At 42.1% G+C, this 19006-nt stretch overlaps 1 protein-coding gene across 1 annotated transcript in view; it reads right to left on the bottom strand.

The window, feature by feature from the left end:
• ube3c (ubiquitin protein ligase E3C) overlaps positions 1–19006 on the bottom strand; it is a 33324-nt gene that overhangs the window by 11645 nt on the left and 2673 nt on the right. Inside the window, 17 exon segments of the mRNA XM_061666181.1 lie at positions 2523–2770; positions 3782–3914; positions 4749–4846; positions 6845–6932; positions 7016–7120; positions 9786–10012; positions 10442–10599; positions 10870–10956; positions 14660–14847; positions 14936–15087; positions 15215–15435; positions 15995–16148; positions 16516–16673; positions 16933–17048; positions 17137–17268; positions 17902–17976; positions 18097–18150. Of these exon segments, the coding sequence (XP_061522165.1) occupies positions 2523–2770; positions 3782–3914; positions 4749–4846; positions 6845–6932; positions 7016–7120; positions 9786–10012; positions 10442–10599; positions 10870–10956; positions 14660–14847; positions 14936–15087; positions 15215–15435; positions 15995–16148; positions 16516–16673; positions 16933–17048; positions 17137–17268; positions 17902–17976; positions 18097–18150 (2394 nt within the window).

Raw genomic sequence — 19006 nt, 5'->3', positions numbered from 1 at the left:
AATGGCTGCTCAAAAGTCCATTTTTATGGAGAGAGGGAGGAACTTGAGGTAGGGTTAATTGAAAGTCAAACTCACATTTATTTCCCCAACCATTAGCGTTGGAGTATGAGAAGAATGGGGGTGTTGTTGTAGAGAATACACAAAATTGATGCTCTGATAAGTGGACTTTATGTTCGTCTAAACCAATAATTGGGCATAATTTGACCATTTTCCTCTGCTCAAAAGTCAACAAAAGCCAGATAACCGAACCGGATATCTCTGAAAGATTATCCTGCGGTGTACGGTGTGCTCAGGGTGAATTTTCATCACGATATACTAAGAAAATAGTCGGGCAATCATAAATGTGAAACCTGTTCAACATACACAGCACAGCTCTGTGAATGTGCACTTCCTCATGCACCCACTGGAGGATGCTCACACAGCCCCACAAGTGCAGCCACCAGAATCCCTGATGTAGAGCTGCTTTTTCCAAACCTTTTAAGGCAACCACTCCCTCATAATAATAAGGGAACCAAATTAATCCCTCATAATGCCACATAAATTGTTACCCTATTGGATAACAATTTACGTGGCATTATTAAACAACAAAATGTTCATGTGAGGTGAAGGTGTTCCTGATGTTTACTTGGGGTTGCCATCCTCATGTTCTGCAGTCCACACTATAGTACTCGTGACTTTGAGTGTGTTTGGCTTTAAAAGGTGGGGCCTGGCCTGGTGAGTGACATGGGAGCCAGCAAATGAGAGTGTAAAGTTGGCTGTTCTGCACTCAGGTTAGTGCCTGGCTGTTACACGGCTAAGTGTTAGCCAGTCTTCGTGTTGTTAAACGCCTGGGCGTCAGTTGTGGCCATAGCTGCTTCTGTATGAATGCGCCCATTTCGTGTGTATTTTGTTACTGTTTGATCAATAAAGTGATGAAAGTGCACCGGTGTCTATTCTTAACCACTTGTGGGGGCAATACAATACAATCATAGATGTGCTGTTGTGTAAGCCAGTTCTGCTTTGTAGACACATTGCACTTTACAGTACATATAAGTGTGAAATGATCCCAAACTCTGGACTTCTCTTTTTTTTTGGACTCTTTTCTCATCACCATTGCGCCAACTTATTTCTAAATGGAGTGGCGTGTGAGTGGTGAGTCTGCAGTAACATTATCGTAGTCCTTGTGGAAAAATGATCAGTCCGAAGCTTCGAAGCAGAGATTTAGTAGAAGCGGAGATTTTTTTTTTTTGTAATCGAATTATTCATGTTCAATTCATCATTTCAGCCTTGGTACATCATTTAGACAAAATGTTCATTTTATATCATTTAAACATTTTAAGAGCACACTAGGAAAACTTCGCACACCTCCTGTAGTATTCTTGCACACACCCAGTGGTACACCGCCATATTTTGGTAACCCCTGTTCGAGAGCGGCTTTTCACAAACATTTTAAGCCACGCGCACTTTAGGTTACTGAGCGAGCACACCACCTATCCACCGCACCTCCCCTAAAAAAAGCCTGTTTTTGACATTTATTCGTTGACATTTTATAAAGGAGGTTCTCATCGTAATATATTTCCATGACAACATAACTGCAATACATGATCGTCACTTGGGGTACCAGGAAGAAACCACTTTTCAAAAGCTTGATGTAAAAGTGAAAGCCGGATGTCATGACTGTAAAACAGATCAAAACACAATTAGCACATGGTTTGAACGCTTATTTATGTGCAGTCTGGGTGGGCGCTGATTTAGGGCCAACCAAACGACGATGACTACACAAACAAGAGGATAGGAATCATCAGCTAATGGAAGCCCTAATTGAGAAGCGACCACTTGTCATGAGGTAATTCGTCTCCGTTGGATATGATAGCCTTTCACTTTCACAAGGAAGCTATCCTGATCATCTAGCACATGCATTAAGGATGATTTAGAATTAGGCTAGTATAGCCCACATCAGGGGCAGAAAAACAATGCAGCAAACATTTATGATGAAGCATTGAGCTGATTCAACTTCTCTCCGACTTTGTTTTTTAAAGATATAAATTACAGGAAGTTCTCTAAACACTGCAGTTTCTAGAACAAACAGCAAGGGCAGCCTTGGCAATGATTTAAACTTCACCATGGCTCTTAAATCAAGCCTCTGCAGTTCTCCGGATAGAGAAACAGCACATTCACCCCGTTACAAATTATTACGCAACGGATATTTCTCTCAGATTTTCCTAAATATTCAAAATAATGCCGACTGTCATTTGCATCACAAAATTAGGCAAAAGCAACGAAAAATATCATTTGCATAATAATTTGGAGCATGCATCTTCATTTAGTCTATAGTACATGCCTTGACCACATTTTTGAAGCCACGCACCACCTTCAACATCCCAACTGAGTTGCCGCATTCCCTCCCTTCACACCACAGTTTGGGAATCCCTGATCTAAAGCAGACCTTTCCCAAGCATTTGAAGCCACGCATCCTAGTTCAGGCATCGCGTCGCAAATAAAAGTGCATTACGCTCCAAACATAAGGGTGCTTGAGAACTCACTTTTCCCAGGATCCTGCCAAGGAAGTAGTAGTGTCGCGTAAAGGACTCCCCCACCAGTGTCTCGGCAGCGGGGTTGGGGTACAGCAGGCCCTCGTTGGTGGTCTTGAACACACCCTGGTTTGGGTTGAAACCACACTTGAGGAGCTCGTTGAGGAACTCGCGGAAGATGCCGCCGCCGTCGATGCCCGCCTCATCCAGACCGTGGGCGTTCAGCAGGTGCACCCGAATCCTTTTCTTCAAGTCCGGTTCTAATAAAAAAAAAATATTACAACATCTGTACATGCGGCGAAGGCTCTCCGTAACTTGCACTAACAAAACTTATCTCCTCATCCTGGACTGGTCGCCAGCCAATTGAAGCGCACATATAGACAAACGCCTATGGATAATTTAATCTTCCATTAAACTATCATGCATGTTTCTGGAAAGTGAGAGAAAGCCAGAGTAACCAATTTCCAAACAGAAAGATTCAAACCCTCAAAACTGTGAGGCAGAGGCATTAACCACAAGTTCACCATGCTCTATTACAATGTACTATATAAAATAAGTTAAAAAAACAAAAAAAACATAAAACATTTTACAAGGGTGTTTTTGTTCAATTTGTTCACTTTTATTTTTATTTTTTGCACAAACCCTTTCAGCACCAGAACAATGTGCTACATAATAAAATAAGTAAACAAAAAATTAAAAAAAAAACATTTTTACATGGGTACTTTTGTTCATTTTTTTTACATCTTTTTTTGCACAAACCCTTTCGGCGCCAGAACACTGTGTTGACCCACGGAATACTCTAATCAACTTCCACAAAAGGTCATCTTTCAGAATAATTAATGCGTGGGGGTAAATCAGGCAGCTATAACTTATAGACACATAAATGATATAGATCTTGTCTTCAGCCTACTACTCTTTTTAATCAGTGGGCCCCCACTCGGGTGGCCTTTCTTATTCAAAACACAAAAGAGGTGCCTTAAAATAATTGATTCCGCCTTTTATGCCTTCCATTATAATAATCGGAAGCACGATTATGCGCATCATGCTTAAAATCCAATACACGGCGCAGTGCAGGGGGCGAGGCTAACCTTGATTTTTACCTTGATCCTCCATATAAAGATTTTATAGGGCCGAACAAGAGTTTTAGAAAGTGTGTGAATGTTTACAGCCCTGCGGTTGCACTGTCCTGCCAAGCGGGAGTCAAAGGGACAGTTTCTACCTCATTATAAGGGACTAGGGGAAAAAAAATAAGCATTCGAACATGGCCGTACCATTTTCTGGTGAGAGTTTGTCATAGGCGTCTTCGTAGATGTAGTTACGCCGGATGGTGACGACGATGCCGTTGGAGAAGGGCCCATCCCCCTGCACGTCCCGCTTGTCGGCATAGATTAACCTCTGGAATATCTAACACACCATATTGGAACATTAGATGGACAAATATAGAACTGAAACAAAGTAAAAATAAAACATTTTCAAATATGCAAAAGAATCTCAGTCCATTAAGATATTGATGAAAAGCTCTTTATTTCTGCAGATTCTTTAAACGCCAGAAAATACTTTTTCAGAAGGCCAATTCCTACCTCATTTCTTTATGAAAAATCTTTTGAATTGTTTGTATGTAATATTCAAACGACTTCAGATGGTGAATTTAGCATTTTCACTTAGTGTAAGCTATAATCATCAAAATAAAAAAATTAAAACTGTATTATGAAATATTTCACTCTGTCATGAATCTTTTGAGTTTCACTTTTTGAATTGAACTACAGAAATAAATTAACTTTTGAACAATATTCAAATTTATTGAGATGCACCTATACATAATAATAATCATATACATTAATATAGAACAAATAATATGTTTAATTACTAAATAAAAAATAGTGGAAAAACAGCAACTGAACAGAAAAGGGTTTCTACCGGTTTAAGGACGATGCATTTTAAGAGCTTTTTAAGGCAACTTTGTTGTTATGTTGCAATGACAGTTCAATTCAAACAATTTTTTTCTTGTCAGCTGGTTCGACACAACGGGACACTTAAAGAAAAACCTTTGAATTGTAGATTTCAGGATGAATTTGTCTCTTATTTTCTTGTCAGTTTTCTTTAAGCCAGTTTTTGTCTTTGTTAGTTTCTAGCACCTTTTGCACTGCCTGAACAAGCTGCAGTTTTATGCCTTTTTTTCCCCATGTCGCTGTAAAAACAGCACCAATATTACATTTTTTGTGATAGCGCGGGTATTACCTTGACTCGCTCTTCGAAGGGAACAACAAAAGGGAGCTCAGTAAGGATGGCCAGATGTCTCTCTTCGGACACGGACAGCTGCGGAGGCTCCGAGCCCACTGCAGAGGGAAGATACAGAAATGAAATGTGAATGTCTCGGTTACTTAAAGAAACTTCCCTCCAGCCCCTTAAATCACCCTTTTCCTTTGAGTTTTAGAAAGAATCCAAGTAAATCAGGGATCTCAAAATCAATTTATCTGAAGGCTGCTCACCCTTCCCCACCCCTGACTGAAGAATTAGTCTGGAAATTATTCATATTCTTTCTGTAAAAAGAGTTAACACAGCAAAACAAAAAATACAGTAATTTTAAAAAATGAGGGGGGGGGGGGTGAAATAGATACAATTTTTATACAAAAACAATTATGTTTAGTAAAAAAAAAATTAAATGAGAAAATACAGCGCCATGTGCTGTAGGTTCTCCACCCCTGACATAAGCAATATTAGGGAAACGATTCAGAAGTAAAAAAGAGACAACACAGCAAAACAAAAATACTGTACAAAAAAACATAACAAATAGGTAAAAGAATTCCAAATTATGTCAAATTTCATATATATATATATATTTACATTAATCACAAAAAATAAATACAGGACTGCACACCGCTGACTAAAGCATTAGTAGAAAAAGGATTGAGATTGTCTAAAGTAATAAGAGTCAACACGGCAAAACAGCAATGCCAGAAAATATTTTAAAACTATCACCAAACCAATGTTCATCAATATATTATGAGCCTTTGTGGACTAAATGTTTTTTTCCCCCAAATAACAACTCATCTGAGGTTTATGTACAGAGTACAGTATATGTATATGGCCCACGTGCCGCAGGTTGCCCACGTCTGCATTAAATCGAGCTGTCCATCCGCCTGCCGGGCATTCATCCATTAAACTGACGTTTGTTTTCTATTAAACTCCAGATTTAGACTGTTAAGCCCAAATAGGAAGGGGGAAGAAAACGCCGCAATAGCAAAAGTCCTCACTTAGCCTCCACTCCAGCTCAATTAATCTGCTCAATTAGTCAGTCTGATCTGCATTTTGCCATCAGGTTTCCATCTTTGAGGAGAAATATGGGCTGGTCAATACGTCGCTCGTTCATCAACTCGCAGGAGGAGGACGAGAGGTGGCGGGGGGGGGGGGGGGGGGGGGGGGGATGTCCATTTACGGAAATGAGAAAACGAGCGAGCAAACAGCGGGAGCAGATGTGGCCGAGTTCAGCAGGTACTTTCAGGCTAATTGAATGGAGGCCATACAGCCTGGGAGTGACATTAGGCAGCTCATACACACATTGTTATCAGCTTGTTTTCACACCACGCATTCACACACACACACACACACACACACACACACACACATAAACACACACGTCTGGGGAGGCCTCTTTTCTTACTATTAGAGAGAAACCTCGCTAATGTTTTCATGACCTTATTTAGCTAAAGGAGACTCAATAAGATACATTACAATAATATATTATTGTAGATTAACACAAAGAGAGGAAAACAAGAGAAGGAAAATGAATTTTAAATTTCTTATGTTGTTCCGCTCCGCGCCAGTAGATGGAAATAATGCTCATTTAGTTTATAAGTGAATGGTAACTGCTAAACAGCAATCCTTTCCCAAACCTTTTAAGAGATGCATGCCCATTTAACATTCCAACAGAATTGGTGCGCCTCCACCTTCCCCTGCACTCCGCCCATCGCATCAAACAAAGTCAACACGTCCTGTTAAGAGACCTAATACAGGCATTATATTTATTCATACAAATGCGATGAACTATTTGCTGAAAAATTGACTTATTCGTGTTTTTATGAGGTTTCGATTATGCTCAAAGATGCCACATGAAGGCGCAAAAGCCCCATCAAAATAGGAAATGGTCTCCAAGAAGTATGTTGATGTGGTACATCCCAACTTCGAGATGAGAAAGTTTAGCATGGGGCTGTTAGTGGAAGTTAGGAGAGTCTTTGCCACATGTACAATATAATTACATTTTAAACTCCAACATAGTCTTTATTATAAGTAAAAAAAATTCACATTAAAAAAAAAAAAAAGAAAAAAGAAAGTACCATCCAGTGTTGACTGAAGGGGTCCGATGCGGCCCATCCTTCGCGTTCGCCACATATGCCGGGCAGACGGCACGTAGAGCTGAGTGACCTAAAGATGCGAACAAGCATTAGCCACCGCTGGGATTTTTCAAACTCAATGAATGAAACAACTTTTTATTTAACAAACAGTACCTTATCGGCTCGGATGTTGACCTCTTGAGAGAGCCAGTGACCCGAGGGGCAGAAGGGTCGTCGGATGTCGCGAGCTTTCAACATCTTCACCAAATTCGTGATGACCTGTTAGGTGGATCGCACCCACAAGTTGGGGGTTAAAAAAACAACAACAAATTGCAGTATTTTTCAGAGCAAATGATATATAAGTGAAAGGGGAGGGAGATTAGGGGGAGAGAAGCAATTTGAGAATGAAGACATTAGTGCGTCGTTTATGAGGAGTGGAGAAGAAAAACGGCCCAGCCCCGCCTCTTAGACCTTGTTAGATACCAACGGGGGCTGCTGACATCAGCCGTCGGCCTGAGAATGCAAGACTGACTCACACGATCAACGGGCTTCCTGAAAGACCTGAACTAGACCATTTTATTTGTCGCTTTAGGGTGTACTCAAAATAGGTCATTTTCATCGCGCTTGAGCCCACTTGACACCTAAGTTCTGGTACATTTGGCTTGCGTGAGCACTTTGATGCATAGGCTACTCAAACTCAGCAACTTAGACATGTCACACTGCTAGCATTCCTTGTCAGTTATTCATGATACTTTTCATAATAGAAATATACAATGACTGGAAATAAACCAAAGAGTAAAAAAAAAAAAAAAGTCCACTGCACGTTCAATCACACATGGGCACATCTACGTGTGCAATCTATGTGTGAAATAATCAATGCTCCTGTTGTCAGTTATTCATGATAACTACCTCCGTGCACAATAGAAATAAACTGAACGACTAGAACTAACTCGTAAGCTGTAAATCGATGAACGACTGCACTAGAAATAATCCATAGACTCAACACAGAAATGTTCACGGCTCTATCTGTCATGCACAGCTACTTGCAATCGCTCCGCTTGCCAGTTATTCACCGTAACGCTCATCTTGCACAGTAGAAATCAACACATAACTTGGAACTAATTCACAGAGTCCGGAAAGTTGCAGTAATTCAGAGCTATAATGACGGCAAACCTAAATGCTTAAACATTGAGAAGGGACAGAGAGAGAAGGGGAATCTGTCAAATTTGGCATGGTTCCAAGGGCCTAGTGCAAGTACCCCTTTACTCGACCAAACTACAAATCCCAAGAACTAAAGGTTGCTGGAACTTTAGGTGGAAACGACAGCTGCGGTTTCACCTCACTTCCGAAATGAGTTCTTATGTCCAGCCATAACAGTTACGCCGGGACAATTTCCATATCACGCCCCAGCCGGATGGTCCAAATCGAAGAGTTCTCCCCTAAAGCACGTCATTTAAATAGGACGCCAATCAATGGCACGGCGTCGGGCAATAATGGCGAGTGCAAAACGCTGTAAATGGAGCGTGGCAATGAGTTCGGAGCATGGCTAGCCCCTGACTCACAGAATGAATAAGCATTCCTTAATTAGCCCATCGGGTTAAGTGCGAGCCTTAATGGGCCTTTCCCAAACTCCGGCGTGGCATGGTTCTCCAAACACGGCCAAGAAGAAAGTTCCATTAGCAATATTAATACAAGCTTAGTTGATCATTTTCATTCAATTAGCTTCTTTCAATTAAATAGATAGCTCGACAATGGGGGCGATAAAAGATGGGGAGGGACAGCTGATGACACGAAGCAAACATTAGCGTGTTAGGGGTCAGCGGCGTTAAAGCGACTGTAAATCCCACCGCTCAATTTGGAAAATGCACTTTCCCTGCTCCCCACTTCTTTAATGGGTCGTTTTAGCTGACAAGAGGCCTTTGAGCGGATCTTTTATGAAAATCAACCCCGGTCGGCTTTTCAGGTATTCGCCCACCATCCGCAAAAGAATGGTCACTTTCTACGCTGGCAGCGATAGCTACAAGGTCGCGTAATCACTTTTTTGCGCCATTACAGAAAGAGACGTGGAATGAGAGGGAAAGGGATGCATTTTCCGTCTCATTTCCTTTGGGTAAATAGCCAGCGGACGACCTCCACATCTGCTCCTCCTTGTATTTGCCCATTCATTCGTATACGCTTGATTTCCACCAAAGCACGGGTCACTATGCATGGAGGGCAGCACTGACAAAGCACTCATGCTAATGTGCTTCCTAATAAATCTACCACTGCTTATTTTTACTGTGTGTAATAACTTCCCACACGAAATATATCCGGAGTATAGTAATCCTTTGCACAGTTACAGTTCAATATATACATGAATTCACCTATTTGCGTTTTTTTCTGAGGAACCTAACCCCAGCTCCACAGAGAGGTAAACTCGACCATGGGTCAGTTTTGGATTCATGGATATTCCCCATGCATGGCCTGAATTAAGACAATTGTTCGGCTCCAAGAATGATTTGTGACGAATGCGCTGTGACTTGTGCCAACCTAAAAAACACCTGCTTCTGGCATTCAAAAATTCTCTAATCTAATCGGAAAGAATTTTTTTTTTTCCAGTTGTCATCATTACCTAATTTATTATTTTTTTGTTAGTCCATTCACAACATTAGTAAAGCTATGGGAACATGCTGTTTTGATAACATAAGTCAGAGCCAACGCTAGCTAGCTAACTACCTTCTTTTTTGACGTTTTTTTCCCCACTACTGCTACTACTGCTGCTAATGGTTTTGCAATGTGCACTAAATTAGCTTACAAGTCAGGACAAAGAGCATACTAGTAAACAGATAATTCAATGCACTAGTAGGAGAGTGAATAAATGCTCGAGTGGCTATCCATAAAGAGTGTGAGTACTTTAGCCACCTGTGTCTGTGTTCAAGGGTATCCCGCGAGGACACGCACTGACCTTAAAGAGCTGCACCCAGCGTTTCTGCTCGGCCTGGATGCGCTGTTGCACCTCCATGTTGGTCTTGACGCCAACGCTGCGGAAGGCCGCCATGTACTCCTCGCGGTGCTCCGTCTTGGTCTCGGGGTAGGCCAGCTTGATGATGCCGAGGCACGCATCCCTCAGGCAGCGGGACAGAGTCACCAGCTCCAACAGGGTGAAAGGCATCATGGACGACTGCGTCTGACCTGGTGAAAGGGGGGCACATGCTCGTTGAGAATGATGGCTGACAATAATTTGCTAAACCGGTGATTCCATACCACTGTGTTGATTAGGTTGACTGAAACAAGTTTCAATTTCTTCTTCAGTTATCGCAATATAGTGATGTAACATCATTGGTTGTCTTCCAATATATTGACGATCGCATTATCACTATAGCGTGATATTATCGTCCCATTGACAACTTTAAAAGGATGTAAATAAGAAATGTATGAAACGTTGAATGTGAGACTTTGACAACAGATGTTTGTATTATATGATAGAGGTACATTTGTTATAAATAAATAAATAAATAAATCATTGATTTGGGAATTTTCTCCTGGAAAATATGCACCTATTAAAAACGTTTTTGGAACGTTGAACATTTTCAGCTTCGAAAGATTTGTGAAAACTACTACCTTCCATTTCGTGTCCAAAGAACTCGCTGTCGTGCACGGAGATAAGCGAGTGGCTAAAGAGGGAACTGAAGAGGTAGAAGAGCGGAATGATGCGGTTGGAGTCTTCGTAGGACATGGGCGAGCCTCTGGAGATCAGCTGCAGCAGCGGAACCATGGAGCTGACGAACAAGAGGATATTTGTTTTGTGGCATTCCACTTGGCTGCACCGCTTCCAGTACATGTATATGTGGATGTTAGATTTTTGTTTTTGTTAAATCAGATTTCAGCCTCTGTATGCTGCCATGTAAATTTAATCTGCCCAGGGCCTTCAGAATCAGTAATGCAGTGCGATCGCTTAACAATACGGCTGTTTCTTTAACCAATCAGATTTCAAATTTGTCATTCACACAAAAAGCCAACAAGCAAGAGTTTAATCCACAAATGCTCACCCGGTAATCATTTTGGTCGTCATGGAGGTGATCAGGTGCCAGAGATGCCGCAGGAAACGTGCGTTGAAGGCTAAACTGTACAGAAGTCTGCAGGAGAGCAAAAGAGGAAGGGAGGGGAGGCTGCGTTCAATGTCAACATTCATCATTCAGCACTTTAACATCCCGCCGAGAAAAATTATAAAACGACTCTCCGCCGATGTGGCTGCTTGTGCGCCCTGTTAACCAAGCGAGGACACCCAAGAAATAAATGACACTGTTCACTAACGTGGAATCTTCTTGGCCTCCCCTCTCAAAAAGGAGATTAAATGAGCCATTAAGCTTTATTTAGGCGAGGCACCTACCATTAGTAAACTAGTTGCTGCTGCGAAGGGGGTCATAAACAGCCTCCGCGGCTTCCTGCTGCAGCCCCATTTAACTTAATGGCCAAAAGGGGAGATCAAGACAATGGAGGCCAGAGGAGGAGGAGGGGAGGTCCTGGCTGTGACCTCACACTGCCAAACGTGCTTGCACACTCACACGGAATTACGTGATAACACTGAGGAGGGCCCCGCATACCTCGCCTTTAGTGGTACGGCTGTGGCGTCGAGGTGCGAAGCGGCTCTTTGTTCATGATCTGTGTGTGTTTGTGAAAGCTCATACAATGCATCGGTCACACGGTGCGCAAGAGCAGGTGACAATAATGTGCTAAGTATGCCAGCAGGCCCTGCATATAATATAAAATAACTGCAGACCTCTCATTCACTAAGTACGAACGCAACGACTGGGAGTTTCACACCTGACACTCAATTCTCCTGCCCTGTTGTATTGAAAGCATTTATCTGAAGCATTTTACACATTTCACTGGCCATTTTTTGCCTTTGGAGGTAGTACTAGAGGCAATACAAAGGCAGGACGATGGCTGTGCGTCGGGGAATAACGGAAAGACGGGACAGAAGTGTGACGTTTTAACACTTGTCCCATCCTGTTGTGTTGAAAGCACTTGTCAAATACTAATATAATTGATGTTTTCCATTACTTAGAGACAAACTTCAATGTGATTGGTTCACTATTTATGATAGAAAGGTTTTGGAATGATTAATCTTGGTCTATTATTTTTCTATCACAAAAACCTGACATTTGAACAGGGGTGTGTAGACCTTTTATACCTACTGTATAAGGATGATTTTGTTTTGAAAGCGCATCAAGTGTTGAGGGAGCAAGAATGTGTTAATCTCAATGGCGCTGCTCAAATTCCGCCTCTCCAATCAACCGATTCAAAGGTCCCCCACGCCCCTGCCACGTGGAGCTAGCCCGAGGGTCGATAAGGAGGGCTTGAAAAATGGTCCGCGGCCCGCCACGCGCCATCTGCCAGCGCTACAAAGCTCTGGAGAGAAGCTCGGGGAGGACACCGGTGCAGTGGGCTCATAACAAGCCGTGTGGGTGTTTGATTGAAATGGGAAACAAAGCACTAAATGCCAGCTGACACGCTGATTTACAGCCCGCCAGAACCCCCAAACCCTTTTTCAATCACGGAATGAGCCGCTAATAAACAAAGTCAAAAGGGGTTGGGAGAAAGAAGGAAAAAAAAAAAAAAAAAAAAAGCAGCATGATGAATCATAGTCAGGATCATTTCATTTCAAGAGGTCTGAAGAGAAGATCCTGCCTCTGTGTTTTTTGTTGTTGTTGTTTTTTCCCCTCTCAACTCTTGCTTACAAACCTGATCAAAATCACAGCAGACGCCCAAAAGTGAACGAGAGGCTCGAGCACATCTGTGCATACTGTTTTTACAGCCCGGCTCCATGTTGCGGCGTGTAGCTAAACGACAGCAAATATCCAATGCTAAGTTATGCTAACCATCAAAATGGCATTACAAGGCAGGAGAGGGGATAATTAGAAAACCAATTAAAATCTATTTGAGGTACCGAGTCGGGTTTTAATCACGCTCCGACTTCAAGGATATTTATGAAAAACGTAGTGTTGGCAAGATAAACCCGGAAAGCCACTTTTTTTTCCCCTTCAGCAGATCAGAACAGTAAATCAAGGCCGGGATGAAATTTGCTCCCCTTAGCCTCTTGTAAAGCTATCCCGTCCACTCCTGCAGTGATTAATCTTCCTCGGCGAGCTAATTATTTTGTACAGATATCCAATAATGATGGAAGACGAAGGGCGGGATTTATGGGAAAAGTGGCGGGAAGGAAGGAGGAATGCCGTAAAAATATTAAGGCCATTAACTGAGCGCACTTGAGATCCTTCCGGAGAGGCAAAATGTACAATTATGAGTCAACCGTCTTGTTCGTGTTGTAAATTTTAAGCGCAGAGAACTAATAAGACACGAGGGGTTAGTCATGCTTAAGAATTTGGTCGATTGCGTCAAATAAGGAACAATCGGTCCAAATATGAGCATTTTCCCTCCTTTGCAATCATAGAAAAGGCCCGATTCTGATGTTTCTGAATTAGAGATAACAAATATAAAGAAATAATTGATCATTTTTCATTATTTCATATCTCCCAATGTGCGTCTCACTGCACACTTGTCCTCGCTTGGACTGTTTTTTGTTGTTTTGTTTTTTTAAATCAGTTTATTTGAAAGGGGACAATGCAATTTCACAAAACACATGAAATACACATGGTTAAAAAAGCCAGAATTAGCCAGAAGGCTAGTTTTCATCTGTAGTCCCCTGGCCATGATGTAAAAAAGCAGTAAAATACATCTACAAGACAATATAATACAGGATACATAATCAAACTATACTATTAAGAGAGAATAAAACCATCATTTTTTTTTATCATAACAAAAAAACAACATAACATACTTGTCTTTTAGTGTTGGCAGCTATAGGTGTTAACTAGCCACATTTTCAGTTTTTTTGTGAAGCACTGTTTAAGGAGGCCTTTTTAAGCACTGTTTAAGGAGGCCTCACATATACAAATCATGGGGCTTTTACTAATAACTAACTGGAGCAGTTGACCGAGCACGGAGCCTCAAACACAGGCAGGCAATCAGCACCTCCGACATCCTGGCCCTAATGTAATCAGCCTCCCGAGAAGAGGTAATTGCCCTCATCCAGCGCTGACAGCTTCACTGACATCTTCTGCTTCCTCTCACCGGTTGTAAATGCCAGCGAACTGCGCACCGCCGACAGCTGTCCCACCTACTCGCTCTTTGCGCCGTTATTTACATTACTGCTTACTGCACGGAAACCTGTCAGGATGCGCTTTTGCTGTCAGTGAGACCGCTGTGCAAGGCTGAGACCCTTTCGAGATACACACAGTGTTGTGTATGAAGTGCTGCCTCCACAAGTGAAAATGCTTTCATTGTCTTTACGAGTGCTTGCTTATTTTCTCACACTGCCGCAACTAGAAGCTATTGGCTTGCCTTAGATCCACCAGCGTCATCATGGTAACGGAATTTGTACTCGCCATTGACCCAGCGATAGATGCGCCAATATCCTAATTGACACCAACCGCCTGCATATGGCTGAATTATGTCATTAAGATTCAGCATTTTTCTCTTTATAAAATCGGAGAGAAACTGATGGAAATTGCCCTCTTTACTAATATAAACAAAAGTGAGAAAAAAACTGCACCTTAGCCAGTACTACTCTGCACCAGAATTTTATGGGTTCTTTGTTGGCCGCCCTACACAAAAAAAGTTATTTTATTAGATACTGCAAAGTCACAAACTTGGCAAACGTTAATCATTTGATGCTGATGCAAATAAAGTCTACCAAGGTAAGTGGCTTTCTTACCAAAAATTAGTGTACAGAATAGAATAGTTAAGTTGTTTTTTTTCGTCGCTGTTGTTGCTCACCTGACTTTGGGAACCAGGAGACGATGCTGCACCATGAGCGTATGACAGATGGACGCCATCATGGTGAACACCTCCTCGCTGGCCGAGTCCCTCCACACCAGGTTGAGCAGCGTGTTGGTCTGCTGTTTGGTGTCCAGCTTGCGCACGCATTCGTCGGTGATCAGCTGCACAGAGATGCGACTGTCATCCTAATCGGCGACAAGGAAAAAAATAATAAAAACGACGTTAGGTCAATGAACGTTCTCTATATATGTGGTGTGCGTAATCGTGCGGTACCTTCATGGGTGGCGGGTGGACGTTGGCGTCGTCTTCGTCCTCGGAGTCGCTGCCCAACTCGGGCCGGCTGCAGCTCTCGGTCACCGGCAGCAGAGGCAGCAAAGTCTGCAGGGCGCTTAAATACAGCAGCAGGCCTTCCTCTGAAAGTGAACCTGTCAACATAACACCAGTCGCGTATTATGCTCAGATTTTAAGTTGTGGGTAGGTTACGTACATGTGATGACAGCTAACAGAATCCATCAATAAATTTAATAGGTCGATGGTTCGATAATTACCCACCTAAGCAATTCTCTCCTGCAGAGAGGACAAAGTAAAATATCCAGGGCGCGCAGCTCTGCGCAACGGGAGAAGACGTGACGGTGCCCTGGAGGGAGCTGAGGAAGGCCTCGAAGGCGAAGGCCAGCCGGGGATCCGACAGGGCCGGGATGAAGAAGTGAAAGATCTGCTCGGTGAAGGGCACTGAAATGAACTCCTCGGTGAAGGCGGCAAAGACAAAATGCCTGCAAGGCAATATTTGTGAACACAACACATCAGGCGTACACATTGTAGTTATGTTTCACTGGAATTAAGATTATGAAGGGAATCTTGGGGGAGAGATTTGAGGGATCTCTGGATCCAAAAAGTTTGAGAACCAATTAAGAATTAAAATGAGTTGCAGACTTTATGATGTGCGAGGCGTGTTGGTCACTTCGCTAAATGACCACTCGGCTATTATCTCCCCAAACAGAGCTGCTTTGTGTGGCTCACATCTGGCGCCCCCTCCTCCTCCCCACCCTCCCCCCGAAGTCACATAATGAGCTGTCAGACAGTGTGTGTGTACACAAGTTCCTCTCACTCCCGCCTCGCTTTTCTTCAAAGAAGAAAAGGGAGCCCTCTCGACGTTTGCTCATAAGAATGTCTCAGACTCAAGGCAAACAGTCACGGATTCTGCTCGGAGGGGAACGAACATGGCTTGAGGGTGGGGGGGGCTTTTACAACTTGTTGTAAATTGACTACACCGTTGACTGTAAGAGGCAAACAATGCACACAAAAAAAAGAAGAAACTGTAGCTTGTCGTACCTGGCGCCCCCTGTGCAGGAGGAGTAGCTAAAGTGCAGAGGTTTGAGGATGTGATCCAATAGTGTGCTTGCCAGGGGAATGGAAGGAGAGTCGGCGTACTCCAGACTGGGAGGGAGGCGGTGATTCACCAGAATGTACAGCGACTTGTAGTATCCTAAAAAAAACAACGACAGAGATTTCAAGCAACCAGCTTCGTGTATTAGTCACAGGATGGATTTTAGCTCAGCGAAATGGAACCAGAATATTGTTAGCCAATAAAATCCACAATTAAAAGTGATATAGCAATATTCATATAAAATGCTCATGGCGCTTAGATTTGGCCCAAAATGTCAAGACTTTAAAATAAAGCTTTTTAAACAATATGATTTCTACTTCATCATATGACACATTTTAATATTTAATTTTTGCATTTCCCTCTGCTGATTGTGCTTTTTAAATGTATGTATGTAAAGTGAAATAATATGTGGCGACCATTTTGGCTGTTGATACACTAAAGGGACTGACTTTTGCTTCTTACTTACCTTTCTGGACCATATAGTGCAAAATCTGCTCAACTGTTGACGCCACTTGGTTGGCGTCGGCCAAGACGGGCAGGTAAACTCTCTCTGAGGAGAAGATTTCTAACATCCGCATGGGAACGGCCACGTTTAAGCTGTCGTCGCCGCAGTTCTGCAGGAGTCTAGTGGAACGAGAGCAAGGACATCCATCGTAAGGGTTGCAGTTGAGCTGGAGCCTATACCAGTTGACTTTGGGGCAAGAGCATAGCATGGTTTTAGAATGTGGGAGGAAGCGGGGGTACTCGGAGACAACTGGCGATAAAATGCAAACTCAACACAAGGAGGGCCCGAGTCGAGATTTGAATCCCGAACATCAGACGTGCAAACCCAACGTGGAACGACAGATTGGGCGCAAACGTCATCATTGGACTGTGACGGTACCTGCAGCAGAATCCCAGTATCCTCTTGATCTGAAACATACACGTCTGCCTGTGCGGACCCACCAGCAACTTGACGAACTGACAGTTGTGTTTCACCAGGTTCTGGCACAGCCATATCTGCGAAAAAACACACACAAATATAACATTGGAGTAACAAGAAAAAACAGAGAGTGAGAGCCGAGTGTAATGAAAGTTATCTTCTCACCAATCTATGCGAATCCACACTCTGTCTGTAGAAAAAGATGAGTTGCCTCGACAAGAGGCTGAGAGCGGGCGCTTCCAAAGTGTGCCGAGTCTGGCTAGCGCACTCGTCAAACGTGGCCCTCTGGATGGCGTACTGAAGCCAAAAAAGCGATTTAGGAACAACTCCTCTGCATCGTTTTAACTACAGCAGTACTAAGGAGAATTAAAACAAAACTGAGAAGAAAAAAATATATACTATGAGATTAAAGTCGTAATCTGAGGAGGAGGAAGCTGAATATTTTCGAGATGAAGAATCAAATATTTTTTAGATTAAAGATATGGTATTTCAAGATGAAAGACACAATATTTATATTTCCAAGATTTAAAAAAATTACTTTTTTTCGATAAACTGCCAGACATTTTAGAGAAAACGTGTATATTTTCAAGATAAAAGTCCTATTATTATGAGAATAAAGTTGGAGGTAAAAAAATTATTTTTGAGATAAAAAGATGGGTATTTTTAAGATTGAAGTCCTAATATTATATTTGAATATTCTAGATTAAGGTCAGAATATTACGAGAAAAGTCATTTATTTAACAATTTGTGTTAGTGGTGATAATTTGTAACCTGCAACAGATTAAATTCTATTGCCTTTATTGCCTATGGTGGTGGGAATTGATTTGAACAAACTGAAGGGGGAGCAGCATCCCAGGAAAAGCACACTGCGATCAACTCCTTAAAGGTTCCACTGATAGTGTAGAAGGAGATTCCGGCTTGATATCCTACCTGTCGTTTCAAGTCTTGGTAGCCGCGTACGTATGACTGAATGATGATGGCATTTTTCAGTCGTTTTCTATCATCCTGAGATGTGGGAGGGGGGAAAAAGCAAAACAAAGCAGGTGAAATTTTAAAACATCTTTTTAGTAGATTTTAGAGGTTGATATAGAATGTAAACAAAACACGGAATGACATATTAGTCACCTCTCTTTTTCTTCTTTCTTCTTGAGTCCGGTGCAGCAGGGATGCTTTGGCTTCCTGGTCAAACCACACATAAAGGCTCTAATTAAAAGTGAAGGTCCAGTATATCGCATTGGCAAAGATACAATACGTACATTGGATATAAAAAAATCTCCAAAGCCTTGTTCAAATGCCTGCTCAAACATCTGAACTTTATTTGGGGTGAATCGAGACACTAGATAGTGGCAGGTGTGTGCTGACACACATTTCACGAGTTTGTTTTTGCTTTCAATTGAGTTGTACAGGTTATAGGTCACAATAATTGTAGAAATTTGTTTTAAATGATCTAGTTTGGTCAATTTTTTTTTTATGTCACAACAACCGGTATTTGAAAAGGGGTGTGCGGACTTTTTATATCCACTGTCAATACAGAAAAAGCATTCGTTCGAGCCAGTGGGTGGTGCGGGCCAGTGATCAGAAAGGTACCACCTCGGCCGCAATTTGAACCCGTTAAAACCCCGACTTGGTTGTTTAATTTTATACTCGATCAGTGGGAAGGCACTCCAGCCACCCAAAAGCCATTTTTCTTTAATTATATCCTCTTAAAGACATAATTATTTTCATGTGATTGAATATTTCATATTAATATACAACCCCAATTCCAATGAAGTTGGGACGTTGTGTTAAACATAAATAAAAACAGAATACAATGATTTGCAAATCATGCGCAACCTATATTTAATTGAATACACTACAAAGACAAGATATTTAATGATCAAACTGATAAACTTTATTGTTTTGAGCAAATAATTATTAACTTAGAACTTTATGGCTGCAACACGTTCCCAAAAAGCCTGGACAGGGTCATGTTTACCACTGTGTTACATCACCTTTTCTTTTAACAACATTCAATAAACGTTTGGGAACTGAGGAC

Source organism: Phycodurus eques, chromosome 21 (assembly GCF_024500275.1).
Source record: "Phycodurus eques isolate BA_2022a chromosome 21, UOR_Pequ_1.1, whole genome shotgun sequence".
In the NCBI taxonomy this organism is placed as follows: Eukaryota; Metazoa; Chordata; class Actinopteri; order Syngnathiformes; family Syngnathidae; genus Phycodurus; species Phycodurus eques.
This window is presented reverse-complemented; position numbering and strand designations above follow the sequence as displayed.